Here is a 24,796-nt window from a genome sequence, read left to right as displayed (position 1 = left end):
CGTCGACGTCGGGGAAAAGTGGTTCGGCAATGCCTCATGCGCTCTCACTTATCACCATCGGTGTGAGAGAAGAAATACGACGTCAACATGACGTCAACATGTCATTGAGATGCGTTTTTGATAAGACAAAATGGGCAACATGGACGTGTTTTTCACGAACGGAACTCACTCTCATTTCAAAGTTTGCACTTCGAGCGTATTTTACGTATTTTTTTTATTATATGTATATTTGCGCCGAAAAGCAGCAGCAATGTGGCATGGCACGTGACTGGGACGATGTTGCCGCTGGCATATGTGGGATTGCGCTTTTCGCACCAGTTTGAACGTATACTGCAGTATGAATTATTTTTAAAGTCTTTATAATAAAAAAATAAATAGTATAAATAGTAAAAATAAAAATGAATGTGGCGCAAATTTTCGTATGCGGGTGAGTGAATAGAAACCTGAATTTGTTTTATGTGGCCTTACCATACGACGCACGTGTTAATTTGGTTCGTTAGTGAAAAGCCTTTTATGGCGCGCAGTTAAGTTATAATCATAGAGTAGTACCCAGTGTGTTTTTGCCTGTTCAGGTTATGTCTGTAACCTGACGATCTCGTCTCGTGTCACTGCCCACCCGCACCGTGCCTACGCCAACGAACGATCAGCATCTGTTTTTTAAACTCTCTGCAACCGTGAAGAGTGGCAAAATGGGTTAATAATTAATTTGTCTGCCCGCGCGCGCGACGGATCGTGCTATTCTGAAGGTATCGTGTACAAGCACAGATGCCGCCGAAGCCACTACGACGGGAGAAGCACTTGGGATGTTCATCCCGGAAAGACTGTGCACAACCAGTTGGGATCACAGCTGGATCGCACATTTGTGTTGACTATCTGCTAATAATGCGAGCAGCGTGTGCCTATGTCATCCTCAACGATGATGCGGGTTGTGTCGTTGACATGGACATAACTTGGGCATAATAATTACGGGCTGTAATACCTAACGGACCGGGTTTGCTGGGCTGCTTGCATACCGCACCGTAACATCGCCGCTGCCTCCGGCCGTCAGAATGGCCATATGGACGGTCAAACGTCACACGTCCGCCGCTAAAACTATCGTGTTCCGGATATACGCGGGGATCCTTGTGGTCTACTTATTGACGTTCTTCGTGTACATAGTCGCTAATCTTGGAGGGATCGAGATTGGAGATGAAAATGCAAGGATCGCAGGGAGGAAGCGAGTAGCAAGGGAGGCAACGGAGCCGGAGGAGGCAATGAACGAAACAGGTAATTATGTCATTCCATTGAGGTAGCAGTCTCACATTAGACTATTACAGACGGTTAAGATGATTGATGATGTAGGGCGTGAGGCAAGCAGGAACCGAATTCTTAATACTTATGAGTAAAACAGATTAATTTAAAGTGCTTGGATCGTAAAACATATTACAAACTCGATTTCAAGGTAGTACGCATCACAGTTACAGCAAAACCAACACAACACACAATCAGTTAAAGGAAGAGGAACGGTACAGGTATGAAGAGAACTCCGCTCATTGCGCATGCGTTTGTTTCATGGGTCAAATAATATAATACCTGTTGGATTTTGCCGTGCTACATACACACACCGTTTCGTCCATGATCTTCACCTTTGTGATGATAATGTTATTCAAGAGATAAGAGGCAAAATGAGGCAGGGCGTCACTGGTCGCCATTCACTATCCCGATTGGTCCTTTATACATTGAAGGAATTACCGAACACGCCATTTTATTCCTACTTGAAATTGGCATTATGGAATCGGAATTATCAAAGTAAATGTTAATAGTCTTTTTTTCTCACTTACGTTTCATGTGCCAGTATTAATCTCAATTTAGTAGAAAGGTAAAACAAATTGAATCCAAACCATGTGCTTTAGAGCATATTCAGGTAAAATGTGTAAAAGTACCACCATTTTTCAACATAAACTAAATTTTCTGACAATTTGAAATGCTTTTCACTCCCCAAAACAAATTGTAGCCTAATCAGTATAATACAATAATTGCAAATGACTGGCCATACAAAGGGTATTTGTAATTATAGCATTATGTTGATTACAAATTGTTTTGGGGACTAAAAATCATTTCGAAATGTCATAAAATATTCAAGCTCCTTGTTGACTTTGCACATAATCATCACAGTTTCGTCAGGATACTATCCTTCCATTCTGAGCGCCTGGTAATAACTGCATATACATTTCATGTTTTCAATCCCAAATCTTTTACCTACAAGCAGATTTTTCATCAGCACTTTTGTTATTGCTTTAATAGAAACACTGTTTTTTCCGCCCATTTTAATTTTAACTCATCACAAGAAAGACACTGGATGACAATCACTTCTTATTAAAAAGGAAAGCGATTTGTACCCGGGAAATGCATCGAAATAAACAACTGCAGATCAACATGCATTACAAAACAGATCATGTAAAATAAAAACAATAAAAAACAATAACCTTACCCCACCCCAAAAATATGCCCTGGGCTCTGGATGTTTTAGTTTGAGTTCAGCTGCACAGAAATTTTAAAAGAACGTAAGGGCAACGTTCCGTGTGAACGTCTTGGTACCAAACACTGACTAGTCAGGTCACATACTCCCGTGCTTGCATTCATCCAATTATGCAGCGGCGTAGCCAGGATGCGTATTTTTTTCTGCAGCATACATTGTATTTAACCAATCACATCATGCACCCTAACATGAATATTTATTGGATTGAAGACACTTAGGTTCTCGTCGTGTTTTCCCTTCAATAAAAGTTATCCCAACCAACAAAAATATTTGATGAAAAATGGACATGGGTTCGGACCACAGATCTTGCGATCCATAGTTCATTCCACTATCCACTAGGCCACTGTGTCAGCTCGACGAAAGCCGTTCCTTGAAAGGCTTTAATGGACATACATGCATGACTGACTGATAGCAAAGGTGTGACATTATTGCAAATTGTTATAAATAAACATATCTAACTAGCTGAATAATCATGATCTATTGACGGTGTGTACTGCAAATAAAAACACCGCAGCCAGGGTTCTCATCCTAGGGGGCGAGTGGGGGGGGGGGGGGGGGGGGCTTGATGTTACAGTGGAGTGGCCGCGGCGCCCATTTCATCACTACTCAAAGGTAGACAGGTTTTTAAACCGGACACTTGGCTTCTTTAAAACCAAATAGCCCCCACGCCCCCCTCCCCCGTAGCTACGCCGCTGCACAAAAAATCGGTTGAACGAAGCTAAGGTGAACATCCTTCGTTGTATTATAGTCAGCAGTTTACAATATTTTCAATATGCCTTAAATTCCTTACAGCTGAAATACTTCCCTTGAATGGATAAGCCCACTTAGGAAATTAATAAATAGGATGTAACACACGTTGTAGCTCATTTGATACAAGGCAAATTCTAATTATACGCTCTGTTTCACTTGATAAATGTTTTGATTAGAATCTTTAAAAATAAATCCGCCGTGGGATCGAAATTTAGGCCCTCTTACATTTTAACTGAGGTCATTCCATATGGTTATGCAGCCCTCGACATTGTTTATTTAAAATGCAGATTTTAGTTGAGAAAATTATTCGCACATGGTGTTTCCGCAAACCTTTCATTATTTAGTATCTCCACCATGCAAAGCCTCAAATCTTACTTAAAATGCAGATTGGTTACTATTGATGCACCTTTGATTATAAAAGGATCGCAGTACCTTGAATTCATTTGGTGGGGAAATAAAGCGATTTGTATTATCTCGGAACTGTAATCATATTCGACACGAGTCATAAAATACCACGCGTCATTAATAGGTCTAGCTGTAAGCTGAAAGCAAAATTAATTGAAATATATGGTGAAAAAACTCAGGAAAATGATTTGTTTACTGGTTTCGACAACATATAAAGTGACCTCCAAAATAAGAAGCAGCAAATCAATCGAAACATCTCAGTTGTCGTAGGAAGCAAAACGGTTTATATATAGAGCTTAAAACGAAAAATTCCTGATATTGATGAAACAGTTTTGTTTGCGGTTTATGTTAACACATCGCTTCTTCTACAGTCTTCACACTTGTCCATACTATTTTACTTTGGTGACATTGTACTTCTTCTGTGGTTACCTCGCGTTACGTATGGCCTTTGGTGGATTCCGTATTTATGAGAAACGTCAACTTTTTATTGAATCTGTTAACAGCTGGATGCTTAGAACATCAGAGCAAATCAAGTTAAATGTGCATAATGGTGATGCAAAAGTGCACACACCGACCGTTAAAAGACGTTGTGAGAGGAAGCCTTTTTCACGATTTGCCGAATTGCAATTTTCTTTCTCAAAATTCTGACCGGCCTGACAATCATGATGTTATTTCAACGTGTTTTATGAATAGCAAAGAACAGAAAGGAAAGTCTTTATTCTGTGTTCGAACCGTGTAGACTTGACATTTTGTGTAATAATCAAAGTGGCTTTCTCAACCTTGATGAAGTTCGCACACACAGTCGTGTTCACACCGTCGATCGTGGACGTCCTATTGTCCCTCTTTTGTTTGTACTTTTTAGGAAGACTCCCATATGTTTTGTATACAACCCCAATCGTGGACGTATGCTGGTAATTTTTTCGTGGACGATATTGTTTTCTTTTGTTCTGTGGTATTTTTCGTCCACGGTTTGAATAGATGAACACGCCCACGGTTGCATGCGGCATGCTGTGCAGAGGTCCGTTGGTTGCAAATTGTTCATTCGCAGGGAAAATGGATTCAATTAAATGTTCATATGTCCAACTAGTCAGCTCCGTAGTTTGTCGCACGCTTTCATCGATTACACGTTGCAAAACATGAGCTTCAAAGATGTCATTTCCTCCGTAATTTTCAAAGGGGTTTTCAATTATTATGAAAATTGAATGGTTACATATTGAAACATGGGACGTCACATACTGCTGAGCTTGGGGTCTAGCCTGTACTTTCAAACCTTTGTTTCTGTCGATTGAAAAGTACAAATTCGCTTCAGAATAAATCCCCTGCAATGATGACGCGTGCATGCAAAAGCACATGTAAAAATAGTGTCAAATTCAAATTCCCAAAAAATTAGTTGGTAGATTTTCCAATATTTACGCTTTAAACGGTAGTATACAAGTCATTGCGCACCCAAAGAAAGAAACCCCATGTGTATACTTGATTTTTCACTGCAGTACTGTAGGAATAAATATTTCATGCATGATCATCCAAATGATACTTATTTAATTCTAAATGAAATAAAGCACATTATTTATGTTGACCTTGCAACTTGAGGATTGAATTATAACTCGACATTTTCCAGTTAAGGCACATCATTTTCCTTCATCTTTTTCTTATTCATGACAAGCATGGTTAGTTTTTGGCTCAATATAATGCATAAAACATAAGTAGACGGACATAATTGTTACCGATCAATTGTATAATATTTAGACCTAAAATATTGAAAATTCGATTTTTAATTTATAATGTACTGCCTTGATTTTACTAGACAAGAATAATCCACATTTGTTACATCAGTACCTCATGTTGCCACCGTGAATCACCAGTTAATCATTTATTTGTTTCTGTCGCGCTGTAACGGAATAAATTATACATGATCCGGTCGAAGCTTCCAGCTTATCTATGCCTGTTTGTACAATTTGTGAAATATTTCTGATCATCGATTCTTTCCAAAGTCGATGAATATAAACGAATGTAATGTTTTTTTATTGTGAAAGGTTGGTGCCGTGCTAATATCAGTGAAAATGAATAGAACACTGCACACGTGAGGACCCTTATATTGACTCTCGTACTACGCGACCCACCGAGCCATTATTATCAATCCGTTGCCATGGTGAACGTGCCTGCTTCATAACCCAGTCGTGGAATAATTTTATCATAATGAGGGACATTGCGTGTATTCACGTCTGGTACTGATGACGCACTGCATGCAGCGTGTGCTTGCAGACGCAGTATAAATCATATCGCAGGCCCAGGAATTTATTATGTGTCGAATTATGACGTGTTGTTCCAGAAGGAAGGCCAAAATTTAATTGCTCCATAATTACATTGTGCAACGTGCAATGACGCATGGCATCGGTTGGTATAGTTCAATTCGGTCGCAGTAAACATTTAAGTATTATTAAAAAGAATAATGGTTCTATTTAACACAGAAAAAAATGTGCACACGTGAAGTACACATTCATATCCTAAAATAAAAACACTACTTATTCCAGTTCATAATATTAAAACCAAGATTGAAAAGAACATTCTAATTTATGAACCTCGTGGAGATTTTGCAAATCCCTTAAATACACTCAACGGGAATTTTTTTCCTGACTGTCCGCCTCTCATAAATATAAAATCTGTATAAATTTTAATTCGAAAACCAGACGCGTGGTTGGATATTACAACTAACATGCCAAGCACATCTCCGTCCAGGGTTGCAGAAGAGATGAAAGGATCGAAAGAAAAGGGACACGGGATTTGGGCTTTAATTTCCAGTTGTGGAGGGGGGGGGGGGGGACAATGCAGCTTTGTGTGATATATTTATTAGTTATTATTTGTTCATTGTTAATGTACACAATGCAGAAATTGAGACAATATGTTTACCATACACAGTAGTGTATGAGATGACATTTAAAGTGTTTATGCGATACGGTCAATGCACATTGACACACTTATCATGGAATTGCGTGCGAAGAGAATGATTTAAATTTAAATTGGGTTTTGCTTGAATGATGGGAATGATGTAGGAATTGGGCTTGCGAGAAAAAAAAATCACAAGCTTGGCTCGGGTGGGACTGGAACCCACGATCTTAGCTTACTAGTACAGATGTCTTACCACTCGACCACCGAGCTTTGGGGGGGGGGGGGGGGGGCAGTGCAGCCGTTTCGAATCTGTTGCCAAAGTTTAGAGTAATGTTATTTTGTTAGGACAATCCATGTAAAGGAGTAAATGATTTTGAAGGTAAAGATGAAGAAGCAGGAATTTGGGAAATCTGAACCCACTTTGTGTTGCAAATATTAGAGGAGGAAAGATCGGTTTGTGTCAATCAAATTGAGAGTCCCCTCAGCTTATCAGGTGGCATCTTGCCGGACTTCAACAATTTAGTTGACGACTGAAGGATTCATACCGGTGGTAATTTAATCAGTGTAAATGGGGGTGGTGCTCAAATGTCAGGGGATATGAAGTGTCACGGCCGAGACGAGTTCAAGAAAAACTCAAATTTGAAGCAGAACAAAATGGACATGGCTAAAAGATATAGTGCCTAGGCTACGAGAGAGGCAAGCAAACAAGACAAAAATTATGCCAATGAACTTAAAAAATATAGTCGACCGAAGATAACGAAAAATTGCTCTTTCATGCCTGGGTTCTTATGAATAAAACTACTCGTGACAATCCTTTAATTCGTATCAATTAGTTGTCTGGATTCGCACTCCTTATACCCATTGTGCATAAAAGCCATTTATATTCCTTTGAAAGAAACTACCAGTGGCAGTGGTGTATCCAGGTTTTGGGTCCTGGGCAAAATCGAGTAACTAGTGACGGTTTTGAGATGCTTGAACTTTCATCTAACGAAAAATTGCAACATTAAGCGGGGGTAAGTTGCCCCCTCCTCCCTGCTAGATGCACCACTTACTAGTGTCATTTGCCAAATGCCGCACTTTAAATCTTGGTATCATCTATTTTTTTTCAGTGTCGACTTTGTTAATGCCCACCGAGCAATCACCGGACACGCTGCCGAACTGCAGCCGGCCTTCTGTCGAGAACTTCCCCGAGGGAGTCTTCAGTCTGGAGGCGCTTCGGCATGGCGCTCTCGCTGTTGATCTTATCGTAGTCGTCTACATGTTCGGCGCCCTTGCCATTGTGTGTGACAGCTATTTTATGCCTGCTCTTGAAATAATATGCTCAGGTACAGTTTAATTGACTACACCCCCCCCCCGCAAAAACCTTCAAGACTATTCAAGTTACAATTGAAGATTATCCTATCATTTCAAATACAGGACGTACCGTTTGGTATAACCAATCGGATCAAAAGTTATATCGCCTTCGCTCCAATTGCGAATGAGTTAACATTTTCGTACTCCTAAAAAGGTAAAGGTAAAGGGGACGAACCTGTGTTCACAGGAACGGAGTGCCCATCTCTCTTGCAAGCCCAAAACACCAACCATAAGCCAACAATCCTCCCCACTTCCCTTTACCCCAAGCCAAAACCAAACACCTACCCACTCGAAACCCAACAAACACCTCATTAACCCAACCTATTATCCCAAATCCTAGCCCAGCCCAATACCCAGCTCCAATCCCAGCTTCTGACACCGAAAGTCAACGCAAAGTCCGAACGGTTAACACTCTGAATTCCAAAATCAACCCATTCATAAGCTCACAATCCTCCATACTTCCCTTTACCCCAAGCCAAAACGAAACACCTACTCACTCCAAACCCAACCCAAGCCTCATCAACCCGACCTCTACCTTATCCCAGACCCTAGCCCAGCCCAGCCCAATACCGATGCTCCAATCCCAGCTTCTAACACCGAAAGTCAACGCAAAGTCCGAACAGTTAACTCTGAATTTCAAAATGTAACCCCACAGCTAAATTCCAAACCCCATATGTCCCCACCTTGACTTTGACTCCAGCATCAGATCCATAACCCTAAAACTCAGTCCTTATCCCGTCCTAACATGAAACACTGTGATGTCATCCCCATACCTAATTTCTATCCCTCATCCCAAGTGCTGATATTTCAGTGGTAATCTTAACATCTCTCCTGGTTTTTTTTTCCCAACACCAGTACTTCATTTGTCTGAGGATGTCGCTGGGGCAACCTTCATGGCGATAGGCGGCTCCGCCCCTGAACTTTTTACCTCCATAGTCGGTAAATGAACACTTCATTGTCACTCAAGATGTTTCCAGGGATTCAAGACAGCATCTGTTGTACTTCCAAAGAATTCATTGACAGAGTGTTATGATTCTGTCCCTTGTTGCCCAACGATTAGATAGTGCCTTTAAAATTATGTACAAAAGAGACAGTCACTATATTTTCGTTGATTGTGTTAAAGTTTTGGGTTGAGTTCAATTTTGAAAACAATAAAGTAATACTGCAATTCGTGCGAACACTTGTGTCTATTGATAAGTAGAACAAAATCAGTCCATAGTTTTACTTAATTTGGTTAGACACTTGATTCTTTCTGTCCAGGTTTTAGGGAGACGCTGTGACCATCCATGTTTCATCAGTTTCTTTTTTGTAACGAACCAAATTTCCACACAGTTTGTTTTAAACAAGCAAAATGTTCTATTTTTGTGTGTGCTTTCCCAAAAAATATTGACAATGTCAAAGTTTAAGGAAATGCCCAAACATATTTTCTTTTCAAACTTTTCAAAAACTTCAGATCCTCAACAATTTTAACGAGTTCAGGCATTCTGTTTAAAATAGGTCAGTTCCGCACATCTGTTCCTTTGTCCAACAGTTTAAAGATCCTTACATTTAATTTATCAAAAAGAGACAAGAATAAATAAACATATATATTGGCTTTTATTGAAACAGGTGTATTTATCAGCAAAGGCGACATCGGGATAGGCACCATCCTGGGCTCTGCTGTGTTTAATGTCCTGTTTGTAATTGGTCTGTGTGGACTCCTAGCTGGTAAGGTATGTTCAAAGTGCAGCAAATGCTTTTAAAGGAATAGTGCAAATGCTATGTGGAAAAACATCTTTTTCTCAGAGTTGTGCTATAGAATGTAAAAAAAAAAGTTTTATAAGACTCTGTTTTGGTCTTAAAGGGTTTATGCGATGAATTTTTCTTTTTATGAATGTATGAAAACTATGTGACATCTTTTTTTGGTAAATTTTATTGAAAAGTGCACTTTTTTCAACATTTAATGAGGGCGCTGCTTGCTGTGATGTCATTTCAGGAAGACACTGTTCACTTTGAGGGTTTTCAGTTCAAATTGCTCATTGAAAACATTTGTGAGAAAACTTTGCTCATTGGCTTACTAAACAACAAGCAATCAAAGAAAAGAAAATTTACGACAGCAAAATATCTAAAATTCTGACAAATGTTGGTACTGAAATGGCTGTAACATTGAGGTTTTTGCCTGAAACGACATCACATTTTTGCTAATGAATATGGAAATTTACATTACCATAAAACCCCATAAAATTGTCCTCAAAATGGCAAAATGAAAATTGAAAATAAGTTTAATTGAGACTCAAAGGTGCATTTTCAAGTATTGCATTAAAGAAATTACATTACATGGACCCTTTAAACAAGCATGTTTCATGCTTAAAAGATTGAAAAAAAAATCTCATTATGTAGGCCTAAAACTTTTGGAATTAGGAGCCGGACACTTTCGGTTCAAAATTATTAATTTAATTAACCTGTTACGAATTTTTTTCGTCCCATGTTCCATTTAAAAGTCTTATAACTTAGGTTATGCCTGGAAAAAAAGCATGGTGGTTTAACTTTAATACGAGAGCATCGCATATCTAAAGATGTATCGGGTTTATACCTGGCAGTGTGTAATTTGCAGTGAGTGTGTATTCATTTACATCTTCATCATTATGCCTTCCTGCGGATGCGCTTGCTTCCTTACTTCCTCCATAAACTTGCCTCGAAATGCACGCTGTAACGTTGGAAGGGAATTATTCATCATCTAACATGTGGCAGGAATATGAGATGGGATACCGGTAGTCATCTGAACTTCGAGTGGCCCGAACATGGAACTCATCACGTACGTGACTGGATTAATGGACATGAATCTCAAATGCGATTTTAAACTGTCCACCGTTGCGTTTGCTTTGGCTAATTTCTCAAACGATGGGTTCGATTCAGAATAGTCTTGTCGTTTCAATCCTCGTACACTTCTTGGAGATACTCGGCCAGGAAGTTAATACTGAGATAGCCTAAGACTCTCTTATTCAAAACTTGTCTTGTGTCACTTTAGAGCGTATCTGGTTATGATCCCATTACGCTTTAGCTTCATATCTTATCAATCTGATGTCTTGAAAAGTAGCAGTAAAAATGTATAGCCTGATCTAATGCGGCATAAGACGGCGAAAGAGATCATTGGAAATTAGTACAAGGTACTGAATGGTGAAGGGTACTAGATTTTGTACTTATATACCATTCGTCGAGTCTGCTCAAGCAAGTTGATTTTCTATAACCCCTGGGAAGCATGGAAAACAATCGAACATTATTCAAATGTCACGCATGCGCAGTAAGGCTTTAGTCTGCGTCTCAGTATCAGATAACTACAAAAGCAACCTCGTCCCCAGGGTCTCGAGCAGTACGCGCCCATCACTACCTGCTCGCTCACCCTGGTATTGGATCATTTGCACGTGCAAGAGTTTTGAACACGTATGCAAATGAGGAATAGTCTGGTGCCTGGATATGCGTTACATTAGCGTTTGTTTTTGCATGCGGGGTCTGGGGTAAAAACAGAGTCGATTCGTCGCAGCGCGAGCATGGCGTGAGTTACGAAAACACGATTTATTTAATTAAACTGTTACGATCTTATCGAGACAACATGCAGTATCACATTTTATATTAATATGAACAAATTCGAAAGAGAATCAGCATTTTCGAGAAAGCGTGGATGAATGATCGCGAAAACACGTACTGCACGTTGTGAATAACAACACCAAGTACACGCGAATATAAAAATCCATTACTAGCCAATTGCGGTATCGAATCAGGATACAGGAAGAATGTTTCCTATGGGTGCACACCGGTAAATAGGCCTAAATCCATCTGCCGAGCTCATGAATAAAAGTTATACCCTCGAAATATTCTCTATTAGAGAGTTCTGAGCGCCGTAAAATTGGGGGGTCATTTTTCTGTGCAGCTTGAATACCTGTGAGAGTTCTGAGTATTTTTAAAAGAATTTTGAAGTGAGGGCATTTAGCACTAGTGTGTATTGGAATTTACTTGCAGGGTTGCACCCCTATCCAGGGCTTACTATTGGAAGCGTGGCTGGAAATAAAGTAAGCACTACACTGGGGACGAGGTTGCTACAAAAGCTAATGTGGCGGAAAAGCCCAACTAAACGAGATGGATAATTCTCTCTAGAGTTTCTTCACCATATAACCGTGTAAATTACGAAATCAATCCACGTAACAAACAGGAAGAAGCCGTAGCTGTATGGGTTGCATTCATCGAGAAACTGCATGTTGAATTAAAAACAACATATAATCTCCTCATGTATCATGTCATCATTGCCAATGTATTGCCACGATACGAAGCAACACATTAAAAAGAAAATGTGGTGATTTAATGCGACTTTACATGACATCTACTGTTGATCCACGTAAATCTATAGCAGAGGCCATTATCATTTCAGAGACCTGATCTTCTTAAAACTCATTTTAAATTTACTTTGAGAACTCTGTGTAAATATTGTGGTTTCTTATTACATGTATATGTGTCAAGTAGGCATAAACTTAGGTGTTAACGATGCACTCATGATTGTGGCTGTGTCAGCATTTATATGTGAAGGTCATGCTGGTTAAACACGTGGGGTTTTTCCAAATTTGTTTTTTTTTTTAGATTGGCAGCCAATTTTGTTGATGAAATTTGGGTTATTACAATTGTTCGTTTGGTTAGCACTGTTATCATTTTATTCGCAAGTTATCCCTTTTTATTACTTTGCCCTGTGTCAGCATCTACTGGCAATTGTCTTGCACACTGTTGCTTGTTATTATTTCTCTCTAATATCCCTTGTATACAACTTGTTGACAGCGCAGTCACAACGGTAGGCCGTACATGTGCGATCCCAATTATAATCGCTATTGATTAATAACAAGTCCTTCATACATACATTCATTTTCACGTTATCTCGCATCGATAGACATGATTAAAACATGGTGGGAAATTAAAATGGGAATGAAGCCACGTGGTTAGCACATGATTCGTGGTTCAGTAAATTTGCATAAAGACGGCTTTTGTTTACAGCATGTTTACTTACAGATGGAAGTGTTCTTCCTGATATATTTAGATTGTTTTGCAGCGTAATAAATGCAGCCTGTGCGCATGGGCGTCGCGAGGGGGGGGGGGGGCAAGGGGGGCACTTGCCACCCCCCCTAAAAAAACCAAAAAAAGGAAAAAAAAAAGAAAGAAAATGAGGCGCGACGACAAAGTGGTGTAAATTTAATGAGTTGGGGGGGGGGGGGCAAAATGTCCCTGCCCCCTCTTAAACTGATAAATCGAGAATGTGTTGAGAAATACACGCATTTTCGGGAAAATTTGTTTTTGCCCCCCTCTAGAAAAAAATCCTGGCGACGCCCATGCCTGTGCGGAAATCACGTACTGAATCAAGGGAGTTCATCCTCTCGCCTGGCACGAGACTTGCCGTGATTTACTGAGAACTAATGCCTTTCTCTATCCCCCCTTATACAGTCGATCTATCTGTCGTGCTGGCCCCTGACACGTGACTCCTCCTGTTACATCCTGTCTATCCTAGCACTCGTCTTCGTGGTCAGCGATGGCTTGGTCACGTGGTAAGAACAACTTCCACAATTTTGTAAATAAAACTGGAGACGTACAGTGTAAATATAAGTGGCAGTTAGATGGGTGCTGGATTTATGGACATTGATTAAATAACCTGCTAACAATCCAAACATTGCGTAAAACGCAGATAATTATACGAGAGAAAAAAATAGCAATTAATTATTATAAGAATTATTTGTTACATATATGTTCTCTAGAGAAAAAAAAGGTAACGAGCACAATATCTTTTGTACTGATAAAAGAATAATGCAAGCTATTCAGCAACGTAAAGCCTCAAAACAGGTGTGCGGCGCCGGAACTAATAGATTTTTCCTGTCGCTTTCAGATTGCATTGTTCAACAAAATGTTTTTATGCACTTAAGTAGGCCTACACGTGGGAAAGTGTACAAAACAATGATGCCTGATCGTTGAAAAACAACGATCAATGGCAGGGGAAAAGCAATCATTTCGGCGAAACATCAATTACATTTTACAATTTGAATTAGTTCCCGAAAGTTCCATACCAGTAAATGTTAAACAGTGCATTAATGGCTTGACAATTAAAACGTCGACTCTCCATAAAAAAAGAGCTGCAACAAATTATGGGAAAGAAATAACAGAGTTGCTGGGCCTAAAATAATGGTAAGCGTGAATAAAATGATTGAAGAAAGAGTAAATAACAATGCTTTGCCAGTAAAAACATCAGCATTTCGTGTGGTTGTTGCGAAAGATAATTTGCCGAAACAACCAGATATTTTCCACACGAAACCGCCACCGTTGCCGATATCTATTATGTGCCTATACATATACATAGTCTGTCTTTGATGGCAGGCGTCAGTTTGTTATGGTAATCGATGCGTGATCAATAGTGGTCAAGTTGTAGTTTTTTGCAATCGATGACTTTAGTTACCACGTCGTAGCTGTCATAATACTGCTTATTTATGTGTGACAACACACATACCATGCAAACTATAGTTGTTAGTCTGCCTTTAAAGTAAAAAAAAAAAAGACTAGCAATTTGAAGAATTTCCAGTATATTCTGATGCAGAACTTTGCGAATTTGTCAGTGGTGGCGTAGGTAAGTTTTTTGTCTCTGCCTTTGTTTTTACTAAAGCGGGGAACTTTGCTGACGGAAGGCGTTTCAAACGACATTTTTACAGACACACGTCACAGCACTAGTTTGATTTAAAAAAAAAATTCAACTACTGACAAATAATATTGTTATAATTTTGTCGTGCGATAACTCGCCGGTGCGAGGAGGTGTTAGTTGCCCCACTATAAGCCATTTATTTATTATTTTCAAGAATGTGAGCCGTGAACGTGTATTCCATGAAGGGGTGAAATCAAATGTCATGATGATGATAGGCAAGCTGAGAATGGTATAAAAACCGAGCCGTCTATACATTTTATTCATAAATACCTAAGACAGTTTACCCATTCCTATTGGTGGAGAGCCCAACACGTGGCTGGTTTTAAACGGTTGATAAAGACCAGCTGGTCTTAAACACTTTTCCAGTGTCGCATGAAATTTGGTCTCCAAAGAAATCCGGTGTCAGTACCGTTTTATTGGTTGAATGTTCGCATCCCTCACGTAGGCATGCGCAATATTACCAGTGAGTCAGTATTTCAGTCCTAAATTCACACAACACCGGCACAGGTGCATTCTGCGCCACTCAAGCAGTACGCGCGACGCTCGCGCCAATCTCCAATTAAAGGGAATGTACATCATTGGCTTTTGCTGTAATTTTCAGAAATGAACTATTTGAGGGGTTACTATAATAGATCAGATATTGTTACACTGACATGTTTGAAGTTTTGTGTTCGAAAATCCTGAAAAAAAACAAGAAAAACACAAATGGTGGAGTAGTCTTGTTCCCTGACTCCACTAAAGATAAAATGGATCAATTTATAGATGCCGGAAAATTGTAAGGTAAGGGAACCAGTCTAGCTGGCCTCCACCTGTTCATAAACATGTAACCAATAGCAAACAAAATTTGGACTGAAAAAAATGGTGACTTTAGAGCAGTAGTTGAAAAATAGTTAGGTTTTTCCAACGGTGGTCGGCCGACCACCGTTGGAAATTTATACCAAAATACCATTTTCTTGAAAATGACTTCACACCAGGTGCCATAATTTTACAGGATGCTTTAGACTGTCATTTACCAACATCATAGTAAGGTATTTCGTAAAAACTTGGTAGTTTTATTTTTTCGATGTTTGCAAATGTTGTAGGCCCCTATATTCCCTTTAAGGAGTTGTTTACGACTACTCGCAAGAGGGCCATACCATAACATAGCTAGAGGGGTGTTTCGAAAAACATGAAGTAAAACTGTTCAACAAAATCGTTGGAAATTTATAATTTTGGACTTGTTTTGACTTTTGGAAAAGCTTTGATTTTTTTTGACCGAAATTGTATACATAAATGCTTGGCCGGTATTAAACACTATGTTTAAGACCGGTTGGAGTCTGGATGTTGATAATGACCATTGACTTCGGCTTTAAACATTGTGATTAAAACTGGCCAAGCACACATTTTATTCCCTTATTACAATGAGAAGTGTTGTTACATCAGTATGGGCGATCTCTGTGTACTATAATTATTCTGAGCTTTAACGCTCAATACTATGATGTACTCTGATGCATGAATACCCCCTCAACGGTCACAGAGAGAGATTTAGGAGCTCGCATGGTGCTGACGGAAGAGCTGTTACGCTCAATACCCAACCTCGTCCCCAGGGTGTCGAGCAGTACGCGCCCACCACTACCTGCTCTCTCACCCTGGTATTGGATCATTTTGCATGTGCAAGATTTTTGAACACGTATGCAAATTAGGAGTAGTCTGGTGCCTGCCTGTGCGTTACATTTGCGTTTGTTTTTGTATGCAGTGTCTGGGGTTAAAACAGAATCAATTCGTCGCAGCGCGAGCATGGCGTGAGTTACGAAAACATGATTTTATTTTAATTAAACTGTTACGATCTTAACGAGACAACATGCAGTATCACATTTCATATTAATATTAACAAACTGGAAAGGAAATGAATATTTTCGAGAAGGCGTGGACGAATGATCGCGAAAACACGTACTGCACGTTGTGAATAACAACACCAAGTACACGATATAAATCCATTTCTAGCCAATTGCGGTATCGAATCAGGATGCAGGAAGGAAGTTTCCTATCCAGGGTTTACTATTGGAAACAACGTTGGAAATAAAGTAAGCACTGGGGACGAGGTTGGCTCAATACCATACTATGGACTGAAATTAGACTGAATTCGCTCCTTTATACTGTACATCAATTCATGATCTCGCCCAAATGCCACTTTTTCGATGTTGAATGTGACCCTTTTATCTTTTTCAACACCCATATGTTTGTATTAGCTAATGTGCTTACATTAGCTTTCCTCAAATGTTGCTTTAGTACACGTTTCGTTGACTAAATAAATATGACCAACAGGCGAGGTATTATTTAACACAGCTGTCATGGCACAACAGCCGCTGATGCGTATTAGTTAATCCATAACCTATGTTACGCGCTGTGAACTTTACAACATCGACTGCTCATGTTATAATGTTTTTACTCACGGAATAGTCTATTAGTACACATGGAACCATGCTCGAAGCCGATGATAAAGGTGTACTGAAAACAAGTAACTTTAAATCAAACACCGTCAAACGATCATCATCATTAAGGAGGACCACACAGGAAGCAATACTCTGTATTCATAATGAATTAATAGGTAAAGATATATACAATGCAATATAATGTGGATGCAGACTAATCTTTTAGGGTTTAACATTTTTCAGTTAAAAAAATTGGGAGGCTTATGCATAATGCGCTCGAGTATACAAGTGTTTATACGTCGGTGAAGGGCCAAACCTCATTTTGAATATTAAACTGGTATTACATGCGATTCCCCATTTACAGGGCGGAGTCTGCGGCTATGCTTGTACTGTACTGCCTGTATATCACATTGATGTACTTCAACCCACGCACGGAGAGGTACGTGGACCGTAGCATGGCCAAGTGTCGGTGCCGACGGCTGGTGATGGGCGAGGCCAGGCGGGTAGATGGGGAGGGGCGTGGGGACTTCACGGAACTAGAAAATCTGATGGAAGAGGGGGAGGAGTCAGAGGAAGAGGAAGAGGAGGAGGTGATTCATATGGTCAATGGCAATGGTAACATCGGACGCGCTAATACAGGTATGACGTCAAGGTATCCTGGGGGGGGGGGATCTGAAAGGATGATCCCACATTTCCACTAACAGACTTTAAATCTGGGCATGGGTGATTCTTTGAACTTATTTCCCATAAAAGTGTATGTGAAGTTAACCCCAATGCTCTTTGCGATTGACATTTAAAAAAATCATTTTAAAAAATAATTCAACATCTGTTCTTATCAACCGCGTCTAGAGCCCAATCTATACAGGATAATATAGGTTTTCCCTGTTATTTTCGCAAAGTTTTCATTCATTTGGATACAATGTTCATTCAATTCCGCCAAGATTTTTTGAGAATCGTTCTGAATACTCGTTTCATTTTCGCTACAAGAGCATTCAATTCCGTTTAAGTTCAATCAATTAAATGATTGTGCAGAACGTTTCGTTTCTGTCCAATCGAATAATTAATATACGCCTTCTCTAAGTGCGAAATTCGACCATTAGTAACCATTCGATTGAACTTTCAGTGTGATGTCATAATGCATGTAATGTCAATCGAGTTAGCCGTACATGAAATCAATTTCGAATGAAGTCTAAGCTGCATCATGCATTAGTGTATACTAAAATGTATGTTTATGAAAGGAGAACACCAAATTGAGGTCGAAATTATCAAACAACCTATTAACAATAGTGTCTTGAGACAGTTAGGCCTATGCGACTTTTATTTAGTTTGTCCATTTTGCATCAACAAGACGGTTTCGATCAAGGTTCGTCCTCGTGCAGCTATCACGTACAGGTTGATAGGAATCCAATATCGAATATCCAATGAAGAATAACATCTCATATTCCGGCGAGAATTTATGCGATTCTGTATCAGGTTTGAAATTTTATGATGTAACCTGCTATTTTGAAATCGTGTTCCCGAGATCGGCTCGAAAAGGTGTGCTTAATTTCGCAATTGGATGTACAAGTAACGTAAATTGGCCGCCTATTTCTCAAAACCGAATGCACACACAATGGCAAAGATTTAATTTTCGTTGAATTAAATCGGGATTGATGAAATTTATTTAACTTCAGACGAAAATGAATGACCGATTTTCAGAAGGGAATGAACACTTTGCGAAATTGGCTGGGAAAACCTATAGTTCTTGAATCCCAAAGCAACACTGATTGTATCTTTGCTTTATTTGTGTACTAGTCCAAATTGCTATTTCCTTTATTTGAATTGTCCTGAAGGAGTCTGTGTTCTTGACTGCAAAATTATTTTGTTTAAAGAACGTCTCAATGCAACACTTCATCTTAAAAAAAATCTTCAGATAAAACAGAGACGGTTAAGCCAAAGCAGGAGGAATCGCCCGTCAAACACGAAGAGGATCCGAAATCACCCTTGGAAGTCCCGAAAGGATGCCTTCAAGTTTTCAGCTGGGTTTTGACGCTGCCGGCCCTGCTGCTGTTCTATGTCACAATCCCCGACTGCCGCAAGAAGGCGTGGGCCAGGTGGTATCCGCTAACGTTCCTTATTGCTCTATTGTGGATAGGTGGATTGACCTACCTCCTGGTGTGGATGGTAACAGTCGTTGGTGAGTTGATGCTGTGACCATTATTTGTACTTTATTTCGAGTCAGTAATCAGCCGGCTTGTGCTTGTTTGTTAGCGGCCCACCTTTTCACGTCACGCAGGCGCGGAAAAACGCATATAGGGTTCATTCAACACTCGCACATCACGGGTTTTTTTCTATAAATTTGGGTTCCCCTTTTTCATGTCTCTGTTACATCTGACATCTAGAATTTTATTTCCGACGTGTATTTCGTGTTTTGACGTTCACTGTGAATCATGTCCAGTCCTTCCTTCAAAATTATTCCCTTTTTGTTCTCTTTGCTTATTATATTCAGTATTTCGGATGCGTAAGATTATCACATTTAATATTGAAAGGAATTCATTCAGTCTGTATCCCAGATACCGAATTAAACAAACATATTACTCAAATTGTTATAAAAGTACCTGACTATACCGCACCTAATTATAAAGCTCAATATGTTGAGCCGTGCCAAAGATCCATCTGGGCGGGAGTGCAAAAATGGGAACGTGCTGCTCGACGTCACGGGGACGAGGTTGTTCTATCTGGTACAGATCATGGGCTCGATCACCACATAGACTATTCGCCAACAAAAGTTTTTGGGCGCATGCAGAAAAATGAAGCATTCGAGCCAAGGAGCTTAAGCACTACATTGGTAATTCATTGGTGTATAAACGTTTTGGTCGAATTTCTCAAATTGTATTTGTGATTTCGCTGTTTGATAGGTAGGAAACCTCAGGAATAAGCAGTGGTAACAATCAAAACACAACTTTCCAGCGATTTGACATCAAGTCAAAACTTCTGCGACTCCACACTTTTCCTTGCACTTTTGTTACAGAACAGAATCAACTTAGACAGATAAAAATGACAAAACGTAGAGCTTTTGTTTAGTAAAAGGCCTACAGAATTTGATGTGTTCACTATTTTTTTTTTTAACAATGAAATAAAATATCTTTTTATCGGATCACTATTGGGAGAGGTATATAGTGAAAGGTGCATGTCGTCTACCATATACTCAGTTTTGTGGTTTGAGCAGATGTAAGCTCCGATTCTTGGTATACTTGTTGATATACATTGTTTTCTTGCAGGTTTTACCTTGCGAATACCAGACACCGTGATGGGACTGACGCTGCTAGCAGCAGGCTCTAGCGTACCAGACCTCATACTGAGCGTCATAGCCGCTAGAGAGGGTAGGTACAGCAAAAAGGGATAGTTTCGTGACATATGCTATTTTGTGTACCTTCTGATCATAACAAGAGTGGACTTTCATTTTATTAAAAACAATTCTGGATTATAGGGTCTTGAAAGTTTCAACATTGGGTTCTGATATCGTTTAACGTAACGTTATCCTCGGTGATTACCGACAATGTGTGAGAGAAAACTGCTTACCGAGGCTGGACGAGGAGTCTTAGACTCGCCGTGTCTAAGTCAAATAATGGCCCAACATTTGAATTAGACACGGCGGAAGTTCGACGTTCGACGCGGGACTAAGACCTGGTTGAGGTCACAGTGTTCAGAGGTTATACGTTTCTCATGTTAACTATTCTCAGTCAGACTGTTTCCATTTATGCGTTAGTCCGAGGCTTCGTACGAAGTGAAGATTTTCTGTCCATGCGAAAATCTTTGGGGCGTATGACGCTCGTCTTATAGCGCCAATAAAAGTCAATGTACATGCACTACAGACAATGTCTAAATATGACTGCACAAACTAGTCGGGTGGCAATCGCTGATCTGCCTTTTCTGTCTCAACACTTAAAGACGAATGGGAATTGGCGCTGGGGAGGGGGGGAGGGGAGTGGTGAGTGCCTCCCGGTAGAAAATATGATAAAGTGAAACACAGATATAAAAAATACCCTCGAATCACTTTTGTGGGTTGCAATCGTTGACAGTTATTTCAGGATGAGGCCCAGGATTGGAGTGATTTGCGCCATGGTGCCTGTTTTGTGGCTAAAATGCCGCTCTTTTTTGCACCTATTTTAACAAAATTACTAGGGACGTCCGTGTGCTTATTGTGGAATTCCCAATCAGCGTCATGGTCATGCAATCTTCATTCCAACCAATGTTATTTTCTTTGTTTCCTATAGGTTACGGGGACATGGCAATTTCGCACTCGATAGGGAGCAACCTTTTTGATATCCTTCTTGGCCTGGGGCTTCCTTGGTTCCTAAACTCCGTGGCAGTCATGTCCGGAAAACCCTTAGCAATCCACAGTACTGGGGTCATCTACATCACAGCTCTGTTGCTAGGGAACGTGGTTGTCATGGTGCTCCTCATCCGGCTCAGTGGATTTCTGCTCAACAAGAAGCTTGGATTCGTGCTCGTCTTGTTGTATGTGGCCTTCTTGGTTCTATCCATATTTCTCGAGATGGGCGCTGTCTTGGGAGTGGGCGAACTGCCCGTCTGCGGCATGTGAACTCTTAATCGTGCACATGGTTGTGATTAAAGTCTAGTTTCCATATCGACGTAAGAAACGCAGAGAGCAACGCAAACAGGACCCAAACTGCAACGCTGACATTATGGAAACATTTCATCCGGAAATGTCATCGACAACTTGAACCCAGACATATACGTAAACTATCTCGCAGAGGCGGCAAAGTTGGACCCAGTTCAACTTTGCCGACTGTTCCGCGCACTGTCTGTGCAGTCTGCGTAGTCTGCGTAAGCTGAACGTCGATATGGAACCAGGCTTAATGTTTTGCTCTGCAAAAAGAAAATGCAAAACTTTAAAATTGACACTCTTGCCTAAACCGTTATTTTGGACCTTTGTTTAAGTAGTGCCACCTTAATCAGAGACGTCAGTCGTATTGTAGCCTGCTGTTCCGCGACAATTGTGCACCTGCAGTGCCGAAAATTATGTGCAAGTACGGGCTTATATTTCACGCCTGGTGATCGACCCACAATGTTGGACATTTAAACCAGGAATCTTTTGGAGAGAATAAACAATGAAAGAAGTGTCAGTTTTAGGACAAATCTGGTTTATGTTTTTGATGGAAATCCTTCAATCTGAAGAGTGACAAACTTGCCCGCGTGGGCAGATTCCTTGGAGACGCGGCAGATTCCTTGGGCAGATTGGCAGATGGGCAGATTCCTTGCAGATTGGTAGTAGCACATTGACGAGTTTCACGAAAATCAACAGAGAGCCGCTCATTAGCAACACACATCTTTGACATTTTGTGTAATGTTTGTTCTTCGCATTTTCTGTTTTTTCGTAACTGCAAAAAAATAAACCTGCCATAATAAACCATCTCCTGCCCCCTATTTGTTCATATCCACCAACCATATCTGCCAAATCACTTTGTCGAACTTGAAAAAGGCGTTTTCTTCCCTTAGTTTTTTTTGTCTCGATATGTTTGTTCAAATACTAATTTCGCCCCCCCCCCCCCATGGAGATAACCTACAATCCTGGCCAAATCTCGCTGGGCCCCCAGCACCCCCGGCCCCCGTTCAATGTTGTCTCTCATTGCGTGGTGTGTGCTCCATCAGCTGGAGAGAACAGCATTGACCGGGGGAGCGGGGGGGGGGGGGGGGGGTGGGGGGGGGAGGGGTTGACCGTGGCAGGCTCAGTCAGGAAGTGTCCCAACCATTTTGGCCGGGATTGTAGCTACGCCGCTGAATACTACATACCGTATGTGTCATCCACCTTTTCTTTTCAAAAACAAACTACAGCAATGCAAAAAATTAACATTTTGTCCTTTATTTGTTTTCATTAATGTGTTTATTTTTCTTAATCATATTTACTTTTACTTATTTTCGAGTTTGCCTTAGTAAATTGAGAAACAGAACACAGCAGGAATGATATGAATGACTAAAATCCGTTTGGGCTTACCTGAGATTGATGTTACGTGTTAAGCATGTATCACAGTAAATTCGAATTTTCAAAACAGTATAATATGCCATCGTGAAATGTTGTAAAATGTGCCTAGTAGAATCTATGATGTGCAGTCTCTTCGTGGTGTATGTGAATGATATTTTTATATAATAAACTATAAAAACAATCAATATGTGTACTATAATTTGTTGGTTAATTTGGAGTGACTTATGAATGGGCCTGACTGCTTGTGGGTGTATTTCAGTCACAGTGTCTGTTTCAGTGACAGTTCAAAACCCTCGTCTCAATCGTCGGATATCACAGACATATCCAGATTTTTTTTTGGGGGGGGGTGGGGGTGGGGCAATATGGATATTTTTGTCCAAAAAAGTGACACTTTTTTACATTTGTAACTGTTAAACACGAGGGGGGGGGGGACAAGACGAAGACGTTGTGAGACAAAGGCGCTATTTCGTTTCCTTAAGAAAATAACATGTCGTTTGGGTGGGAGCAAGTTGCTCCCCGCCCCGCTGGATATATGCCACTGCATTTCAAGTTTTTGAAATAGGCCCTAGTCTCGGACATAATATGAATAACATTATTATTCTTATACCATGACTGATAGGCAAAACTCCATAATTTAAGAAGAAAGGATGGATAAACATCTTATCGTTTCGATCGATTTTGTATCCTGAGGCTTTTGGAGAGCGTACTTGGCAGCTTGTACACGTCATGCGTTATGGCTATTATTTCAATGCCTGCCGTGAAGGATGATACATCATATTGACAATACATGTACATAGATATATTTACAATGATTCCGGGTAAAAGTGAACATTAACTAAACTCGCAACATCTAGGTCCGGGGTGAAGCCGATAAGCTTTTGTTCCCCAGCCTATGGACAGACATGCAAACACTTATTTAGTAACAGACATACACGACAAGACTGAGCATGACACAGGTGTAAGACAGTAATCAAGGCCATTATTATCCCTATTACATTGCTTTAATATGAAAATAAAACATGATTTGTTTAGTTTTCTAGCAAAAATAGAGGGAGTGGGTGTTGATTTAAAAGAGTCATCCAGAGTATTCCAATATACAGGGTGTTTAAAAAAAAAGAGGAAACCCAACTTCAAAGAATGAGTATGGACAGACGATATGTTTACTGGCTATAAAACTGGTATCATCTGAAAACGTAATCTCTATACTTTTCAATGATACCATGTTCAGGTTTTCTGAGTCATGCATCACTGAGCATCATTGTCTTGAAAACTGGATGCAAAAATGCAGTTGGTTCACTTTCTAAAAAAAAAACCCACTGGTGACGGTGTGCCTGTTGTTACGAAAATGTCTGTGAAATGGCTAGAATGTTAATCCTCGGGAAAATGGCACATTGTTTTGAACGTGGCTTGGTCAAAACGAGAAATTCATGACAAACAATAAATCCAGTTTTGAAACCAACCCGACTTGTTTTTTGGTTTCTTTTTATGCACTCGTGTCTTCTTCTTGAATACTTATTCTCATGCACACCATGCCTATTGTGTTTGACATTTAAGTGAACCAACTGCAATTTTGCAACAAAATCTCATGACAGTGGCGCTCAGTGATGCATGACCCTGGAAATGTAAACAAGGTGTGATTGAAAAGCATAGAGATTACGCTTTCAGATGATACCAGTTTTCTAGCCAGTAAACATTTAGTCCGTCCATACTGGTTCTTCAAAGTTGGGTTTCCTTTTTATTGAAGTACCCTGTAGTGTGCCATCTATAGGACAACACTATTTTTGGACAAT

At 40.1% G+C, this 24,796-nt stretch overlaps 1 protein-coding gene across 1 annotated transcript; it reads left to right on the top strand.

Moving 5' to 3' along the window:
* The first annotated feature begins 659 nt into the window (after nt 1-659).
* On the top strand, nt 660-22,553 carry LOC119738121 (sodium/potassium/calcium exchanger 3-like). The gene is made up of 9 exons (XM_038212865.1): nt 660-1,266; nt 7,669-7,884; nt 8,768-8,851; nt 9,521-9,624; nt 13,370-13,470; nt 17,385-17,659; nt 18,933-19,196; nt 20,281-20,382; nt 21,277-22,553. Exons 1-9 carry the CDS (start codon nt 1,050-1,052, stop codon nt 21,603-21,605), a joined length of 1,692 nt encoding a protein of 563 aa, XP_038068793.1. The 5' UTR covers nt 660-1,049; the 3' UTR covers nt 21,606-22,553.
* Nucleotides 22,554-24,796: the final 2,243 nt, after the last annotated feature.

Source organism: Patiria miniata, unplaced genomic scaffold, assembly GCF_015706575.1.
Source record: "Patiria miniata isolate m_02_andy unplaced genomic scaffold, ASM1570657v1 HiC_scaffold_10, whole genome shotgun sequence".
Taxonomy (NCBI): Eukaryota; Metazoa; Echinodermata; class Asteroidea; order Valvatida; family Asterinidae; genus Patiria; species Patiria miniata.
Note: the sequence above shows the minus strand (reverse complement) of the source record. Positions and strands in the feature narration are given on the sequence as shown.

Coding starts and splice junctions, on each gene's coding strand:
- LOC119738121 (XM_038212865.1), top strand. CDS start 1,050: ATGGCCATATGGACGGTCAAACGTCACACGTCCGCCGCTAAAACTATC. Junction 1,267..7,668: donor GGAGGCAATGAACGAAACAG/GTAATTATGTCA, acceptor ATTTTTTTTCAG/TGTCGACTTTGTTAATGCCC. Junction 17,660..18,932: donor CATCGGACGCGCTAATACAG/GTATGACGTCAA, acceptor AAAAATCTTCAG/ATAAAACAGAGACGGTTAAG.